Here is an 8,580-nt window from a genome sequence, read left to right as displayed (position 1 = left end):
AACTAATGATGGCTGCTATAAGTGTGGTAGAATAGATCACAAGATCAAGGATTGTTCTGGATTAGAGCATGAAGCCAAGAAAGAGAATAAGGAAAAAGAACTCAGAAACTTTGGGAAAAAGAATTTCAAGAAAGCGATGATGGCTGCTTTGAGTGACTCTGAATCAGAAGAAGGCTCTGAAAGTAGTGAGACTAAAACAAACATTTGTCTTATGGCTGGAATTTACTTTGAAGATGAAGACTATGAAGTAGTTATTTTTTAACTTAAAAAATCAATGCATAAGTTGTCCAAGAAGTGTAACACCCCGTTCTAGAACCGGAATGTTATCATTGCGTACGGCATTAAGCGCAGTTACAATCACATGGTTCAATTAAATTCCGGATAAATTTTTCCTTTTAAAACGTGCCGAATTTAATATAACCAAGTGTGTGATCATAACCATATTTGCTTTGTGGAATAATGAGACTAAACTTAATATTATATTCCCCGTATATTAGACAATACGTCGTTGAATGTCTTCATCTCTTTAATTATCAAATTAATTATACACTTCTTTTATGATTCCCATCTTCTACTATGTTATATTATTTTTCATTAGCTACGCGTAGGTTCAAACCGCGCTCAAATCGGAGCACCGTAGCAAAAGTTAGGCATTTTCTAAGAAAAGGGGTGCAAAATCTCCAAGACCCGCGCGCCCGTAGCTTGGGATCCACGCCCAGAGCCTGGGAAAACAGAAAGTTGGCGTCCCCAGCGTGGGAGTGGCACCCTCAGCGTGGATGCTACTATCTGGTTTTGTAATTTGGCGCCCCAAGCGTGAATCTGGCGCCCCAGGCGCCATCCACAGGGCTGGGTGACCCAAAACAAGGTCATTTAACCTACCTATGGTTTTCCACTCATAACTTGAGCTATACTCACTCAAATTACACCATTTTGGTCTCTATGGAAAGCTAAGAGAAATGTCTACAACTTCCATAAGGCATCAAAGTCCAATTCCATCACATTGGGTATGAAAATTGGTCAACCGGACAGGATGCCTTTGTTTTCTCAACATTTCCCAATTTAGCACTAGGTACCTAATTTAGTTTCCAGTTCAACAATCCAATATTTAATGAGCATACATATATTGAACTTAAAGTAATCATCAATTACAAATCATGTTCATTACAATTCATGGAACTTAGCTTACAAAACACTATGATCACTCCCTTGGCTCCCATCAACAAAGAGATAACCAAAGGCATGAGCATAGGCTAAGTCCATTCCAAATAAACAGAACATACATCTATCAATTGTCTATTAGTTACAATCCTATACATGTGAGCTACAAAACAACATGTATAATATCAAAATACAGGATCCTCATGCATCACTACTAGTCCAAGTATGGCCACTTGCCACTGGTGGCTCCTGCAGCATCCTTACCTGAAAGGGGGTCCCCATAATACGGGGTGAGATATACGAATATATCCAGTAAACCAGGGGTCCTTGGAGCATCTCTCCACCCCACAGTTCCATATCAGTGTAATAGCAATAACAATAATAATGCAGTAAATACATATCTATGCAAAGTGCAATAACATCTCCAGGAGAAATCCCTCGAGCTCTCAAGCTGTCCTAAGGAAACTCATATGCAAATAGTCCTACTGGCCAGCTAACTACCAAGTATGATTTACGCATCGTCATGCAACATACCAACATAGGGAAACACCATCCTATGCCACACCAAATGCATACACATACGTATAACAAAGCATTACACTATTTCATTGCATTTATATACACTATCAACAACCACTACCCTTTCAGGGCTTGGTGGAACACTCAAGGGAATTACACCCAAGGTCTGAGGGCTTACCTCAAAGCTTTCGTTCAACCTTTGTTCACCACCAACAGGTTCAACAACCAATCAACTTTGGTTTCAACAATGACTTACAAGTAACACACCTACACCAAGGTGCCATAGCATCAATCATATTATCCAATGAATATTTACTTATATCCATTACTACCACATCAACTCTACATATTAACTTAGCATGATCTCACCTATTCCAAATAGCTAATCAAGCTCCATAGTTTGCTCCAATGGTTGATCACTCACGGTTGGTCCAAATGTCTCTATCCTAGACATCACAAGGACACAATCATCAATCAACCAAGCCAAACCATTGATCATAATTGCAAGAAAATTCACAACCAAGTATCATATTCTTGCAATATTCAAAGTATAGTCATATAACTATCTAAGCTCATTTTCACCGATTAATCATCATTCCTAGCATTTCTCATAACATACGCTAAGCTCCATTCTTCCTAGAACATAGCTAATTTAATCACATTTCATAAAAAACCCCAATTCACTATTTAAAAGCCTAAACCACTCCAAATCTTCCCATCTTTCATAATCCTAGCTTGATTTTGAGTGGGAGTCCTTGTGGAGAGAGATATTGAGCATTTGATACAAGAAGTAAATTTTGTAATTGATGAATACTTGAAAATACTTGAGTACAATTATGAGTTATTAGATGATTTTAGTGAAATGAAGAAAGAGTTTAAGAACTTCTTTAAGGCTAACAAAGATCTTAAGAAATCAAATGTTAATCTTGATGAGGAGATCATTAAGAGCACTACTTCTGGATTAGAAAGCTTGAATGCCTCTTTGATAGAGAAAGTGCAAGAAACTAAGAAAGAGGAATGTGTTGTAATAAATGATAATCAAGTAGATGCAGAGATTGAGCGATTGGAGGGAAAGGTAGAAGAATTGACTAAAGAGAAAGAGGACTTTCTAAATAAGTTAGAGGTTGCCCTTAGGACCCCCAAGGCAGATAGATCCAATGTTATTGACTGGTTGAACAAGAATTACAATAAATCTAAGCATGGGTTAGGATTTGAATGAAATAAGAAATCTTCCAATAAAACCAAAACTAAGCACGTGAACTTGTATGAGAATAGAGTGTGTTATCATTGTGCCAAAAAAGGACATCTAAAATTTGAGTGCAAGGCTAGGATAAAAGCTATTCAAAAGAATGTATAATATATTAAGGGAAGAATATGAACCATTCTTGCACTTTGAATTGATCGATAGTGGATTTGTCTCCCAATTGGATAGAGGTATCCAGATTGAGGTCGTAATTTTTTTCCTCCAGTTGGAGTTTTTCCCACGTTAAAATATCTGTGTCACTTCTTCCTTTTACTCTTTATTTTATCGCAGTTGTGTGTGTTTTTAAATTGCCAAATTTTCTATAAACTAAATTATCTCCCCCTCCCTCTTGAGTTCATCTGGGACCAACACGCTGTCACTACTACCATTGTCGTTGCCATCATCACCGCCTTCACCACAGCCAAATTTGGTACTATGATTTGTTTTTACATGTTATTTTTAGTAATTTAATAGATGAAAATTGCTTTTTAATTTTAACATCCAAATAAAATATTTAATTAAAAGTGATTTTCATGTCCTACATCCAAATACAAAATAGCTTTAGCTTTTTGTAAAAACTACTTTTAAAGTAAGTAAGGCATCATCCAAATTGCCCAGAATCATTATTATTAATATCAAATGGCTTTATATTGCTCATGGTTAATAATACACTCTTGTATCACACAATCATCTATCCAAAATAATATCAATTAAAAAAAGAAGAAGAAGAACTGGATATAGGTTTATTTATATGGTAGAATTAAGGAATCATATGTTCCACATCACTATTAAGCTAAAGCTAAGCAACATTAAGATGGACTATTTCTCTAAACTCCATCCTCCTAGTTTCAGAGTACAATGACATGTGTTTGTTAGGCCAATATGTTAACAATATCCAACCCCTTATCTCCCACTCCATTGTTTTCCCTATAGCACTTTTGTCCACTTTCCACCACACTCTTTCTCCATATTCATCACCTGCAAAAATAACCCCTCCTTCCCTAGTGAAAGGTCGGTGAGCACTCGAGTACCGGTTCTTGAACCATGACTTTGGGTTAAGCAATGCACACTTTGAAGGCTTTGTTGAGAAAACTTCTTTTCCATCCGTGCTATCATGAAGAAACCAATTCAAATTTGCAGTGTAGCCATAAACAGACTCCTCAAATTTCCAGGGCTTCAAGCTCACGGTTGTGGACTCTCCAGCAGATACCTTAAGTCCCAAGGGATGAGGTGGCTCAAATGAAGCTTCTATACTTTTGTCCACACCAATTTCTCTTTCTGGGTTCTCTGAGGATTTGCCAACTGATAGACTCAACACTTGGTTTTGGAGAGTGGGTGTAAGTTGCAATGATATTCCCGAAGGAAAGTGTTTTTCAGATGTACCAGCCCCTCGTTCCCTCATAAGATAATCATTCACCAATTTGGTAACATCACACCTATCCACAAGGAATGTAAATATGAAGTTAAATTAGACATGACAAATTAAGGGGGGAAAAATCACTTCAGTGTACTGAAGTAGAATAAATAAAGACGCATAAGATTCATATAAAATCTTGTGATTTCGGTCACCTATTGTTTATTGTATTTTTTTAATCTAAAATATAAGGGAATTCCACACATGTCAAATATAAATTTAATTGGATAATATTATTGATTACCTTATGTTGTCAATGTTGACCATGATTTCAACCCAGTTCTCTTTGAGTATGACTTTGTAATTAAATTGAAGAACACTTTCAACTTGGTGATAATTGAGAGAGAATTGAAGTTTCTCATTTGCTGGATGGCTTTTTGAATTCTCAACATCCATGGTTATGACAGGACAATACAATTGCACTTTCCATAACCCAAATGTCGAAGATGCAACAGAAAATAGAGGGCATGGTGTTCGGAAGGTGTTGTCAAGTGCTTCAATCTCCCCAATCCAATTAGTAATAGCAAGGTTCACAGAACGCATCCACTGTTCAGCCAAGTTGGACCCCAAAAGTTTCATAAGCGAACTTGATGCTTGTCTTGATTGAAAACCTGTCAAATGGTCTTTAAAAATAGTAATACATCTAGAACGAATCTCTGCTGGAGCTTCATACATGCAAACTAGGAACGAGAGAGTGAAGAAAGAACAATTGAAAACATCTGAAATGTTGGGAAAAGAATCAAGTTTTGGAATTCTGATGAAGGGGCTATTCTTGTTGGAGCCATATTGGAGGATAGCCTGAATGAAATTAACAAAGAGATTGGAAATGGTTTCTTCATCTATTAACTTCATGGTTTTTGAGCTAAGCTTGAATGGTTTTGAGGTCCAAAGAGGAACAGGAATATCTAACTCTGCAATAATGACAAAAGAGAGTTTTGGTGATTCATGATTTTTGGGTAAGGTAAGATTAAGAAATGGTTGGGATGAACTTGAAGAAGAACATATATTTAGGGCCATGGTGCTTGTTTCCCATTCTGATATTGGTGGAAGGTTCTGAATCCAGCAATACACATCAGGAAAGCTATAAGCCATGGAAGCAACACGAGTCTCTCTCTCTCTCTCTTTCTCTTTCTTTGTGCTCTCAAGTGATGCTTCACATATTTGTAGGCTCTTCAAAATGGTTTGCAAAGCAAGTATTCTAGTGGGGGAAGAAAAGTTAAAAAGAATGCACATACTATTAGCTCGTGGAAAAAGCAAGATGGTTAATTATTGTACAAGAAAATGATTACACTACATGAAAAATGTTCAAAATTCATTCTCCAGCTGGTGTACGTTATAAATGGTAAAATAAAAAAAATATATATTTCCATAGATGGTGGATTACCCTTGTCAGCTGCATCTTTTTGTTTATAAAAAGATCTTCAATTCATTTACGTACGTCCAATATATGAAAATCATTGTATGGTAGTACTTCACGAATAAGGTAGTTTGTTACAAATGAAGAATCGTGTGCGACGAAATGTTTGTTATTATTAGTGCTATCTACTAAGTTCCTCACATGTGAAATTTTACCTCTTGTATTCGTCCATGTTGCACCGACACTTAAATAAATGTGAAGTGTCGTGTCTAATGCTCCCCGACAATATTCTTGACACTCTGACACGTTCCGACATTTATAATATTTAAAATTTCATTACATGTCATAAAAAGATTGATCGATATTTTACTAATATTGATATAATAAAAATTAAAAATGGATACCAAATAAATCTCACTGGAGTGTATAAGAGATTTTCAATTTGAAAATATAATATTAATTTTTTTTTTTTTTGGATTACATATAATATTAAATATTTATATCTTATGTTTTTTTTTGGAAAATTGATGGGTATTACAAGGTTAGGGGAATGATCCGTTTACAAATTTTTTTTACAAATTACACTAAGTATGACCTGTCATACACTCTTGATTGAAGCATGACCGGTCATATTTAGTGTAATTTGTAAGAGTTTATAAACAAAAAGTTTGTAAATATAACCTTCCCCATAAGTTTAATTTCATTTTTTGTTTGTTAAAGTATTGAATTTTTAATATAATATACTACATAAATTAAAAATATCATTTAATATCATAACACGTCGAAATCTAATATTTTTATAATTAATATGTCAAAAGATCATGTTATGTCCTGTAACGGTATCGATGCAACATTGTTTATTAGCACAGAGCGACGACCCTACCAGGGTGGAAGGTCATATAAAGACAGCAATAACAAATAAAGAAAAAACTCTTTACTCAGCCAATTTTGATTTAAGAAAAATAACAATTCAAGCCGTCTTACATGGATAGTTTATAGAGAAGATCGTAATTTTTGTTCATTACTCTTTTAAATACTAGCTGGTAATGTTCCACAAACCATACCCCTTTATTTCTTTACATAAAGCCTTCTACTACTCAAAATAGAATACTGTATAATCGGGGTAAAAAAAGAGACCACTAGCTAAATCTGAATGACTGTCCAAACAAAGCTATAAATTTTCTTCCAATAGTGATCGATGCTAGACATATTCAACCAAGATAACTATATTAGTCTAGTTAATTCCGACACCAAATTCACAGTCGATAGCGTGTTTAAAAACAAATTATCTCTTTCGAAGAAACTTTTGTCAATATTATTTTGGTTCAAAATTTTGTTTGTAAGAGGAACTTGGAATCTTGATAAGAACAAGTTATGGTGAATGAAATTTATTTTTATAGAATGAGCGTGTTCAGCTCAATTAGAGTGACGTGCAAGGTTTTCCAATCATGCATATATAGCAATTTTGGCGAGAAAGTTATATTGTGCTTGAAAAGAAATATATACATAGTGCATTTTAAAAATGAGATAAAACATGTTAAAAAAGACAAAAACATAATATAGGAGCTATATTTTAATGCATTTTAAAAATAAAAAGATGGGACATAAAATTTTAAAAAAATTATTTCATTGAAAAGAATAGAATAAAAAAATAGAACATAGCTGTTATATTCCGTTCTATTATTCCATTTTATATAGTGTGCAATTGTGAATCTAACAGTTTGAAACATATCTCATAATCTTGTCACTTACATGCACATACCATTCAGTCCAAAGTGGGGAAAACAACATGAATAAGATAAGCTTTTTGTGAACAATGCTATAATAATCACCCCCTTAAAATATATGTTGTATATGTTGGAGAACTAACCAACATATGTATTTTCAGAACTCTCATTAATTACGAACCGAAAAAACTCGTCGTCTAGCTACCTTCTGCATGCCATGTATCTAGTGAGCAGCTTCAGGTGTTTGTATGTATATTAATTTATTCGCTTCAATTTCTCTTCAAAGATACTAATGCAGCCTAACGTGTAACGATATGTTCTTACTTTCAACGTATGTAACCCCAAGGGGTGTGACGATAGTTATAGGGGTGTCATTGATGACAATGGTATAGACCAAGGCTATGTAAGGAGGTCCCAGGTGCAGTGTATAACAATGGGGGAGGGGGGGTGTTGAATGACTATAATGACTTTCCAAATTGAGAGAGTAACGACTCATGAAATAGTGATAGTAGAGAAGAGGGGGGTATTTATAGGTTCCAATCTGGTGGAAGAATGAGTCAAGTCAACTATATTATGGGGAAGAGCCAAGGCAGCCTGCACCTTGTTGGGGTAAGGCACATAGCAGCTGGCACTGTAGCAGCTGTTGTGCAGGGAAAGTCATAAGAGGGAAGATATTTTGGTGCTTATGCAAACAAAGGGGAGTGGGGGATACCTAAGTAAGACAATCTGGTGTCTTATGTTGAAAAGCTTGTTGCATGGGAACATGAATGGTAGCGCTGTCGAGACTGCTTTGATGTTGCTGGGTAGATGTAGCAGGGGTAGCATGGGCTTTCTGCCGTTGGGCCCGCCATATTGGGCTAGCCAGAACAGGTATAATGGTTGTTTACTCAATGAATTACTTAGTTACGGTGCCTAGTTATAGCCTAAGCTGACAGTTGGATCCAAATGAAAATCAGTTAGTGAGTATGAGTATAATAACCTTAACATGTGTAATTATGAAATTGCATGTGATTAAAGAATTAATCATGCAATGTTGAGTTTAATTAAGTAAAAGACTTAATTAAATAGATAAAAGTCATTTTTGGACAAAAAGTGCAGTTAGCAAGAGTTTTAGGGTAAAAATGTGTCTAGGCAAAATTATCCAGAATTTAAAAATAAGTTG

General features: G+C 35.2%; 1 protein-coding gene across 1 annotated transcript; it reads right to left on the bottom strand.

Annotated features, from left to right (window-relative positions):
* Positions 1-3,719: 3,719 nt before the first annotated feature.
* On the bottom strand, positions 3,720-5,567 carry LOC133317231 (uncharacterized). Its single transcript, XM_061519072.1, has 2 exons — positions 4,579-5,567; positions 3,720-4,356 (listed from the first exon to the last, which is right to left on the bottom strand). Exons 1-2 carry the CDS (start codon positions 5,565-5,567, stop codon positions 3,720-3,722), a joined length of 1,626 nt encoding a protein of 541 aa, XP_061375056.1.
* Positions 5,568-8,580: the final 3,013 nt, after the last annotated feature.

Source organism: Gastrolobium bilobum, unplaced genomic scaffold (genome assembly GCF_033153095.1).
Source record: "Gastrolobium bilobum isolate Gb01-03AN ecotype WA unplaced genomic scaffold, APGP_CSIRO_Gbil_v1 utg1269, whole genome shotgun sequence".
In the NCBI taxonomy this organism is placed as follows: domain Eukaryota; kingdom Viridiplantae; phylum Streptophyta; class Magnoliopsida; order Fabales; family Fabaceae; genus Gastrolobium; species Gastrolobium bilobum.
Note: the sequence above shows the minus strand (reverse complement) of the source record. Positions and strands in the feature narration are given on the sequence as shown.

Excerpts from the sequence above, each read along its gene's own strand:
- LOC133317231 (XM_061519072.1), bottom strand. The coding sequence starts at position 5,567 with ATGTGCATTCTTTTTAACTTTTCTTCCCCCACTAGAATACTTGCTTTG. Across the intron at positions 4,357-4,578 it reads GTCAACATTGACAACATAAG|GTGTGATGTTACCAAATTGG; the intron begins GTAATCAATAAT and ends CCTTGTGGATAG.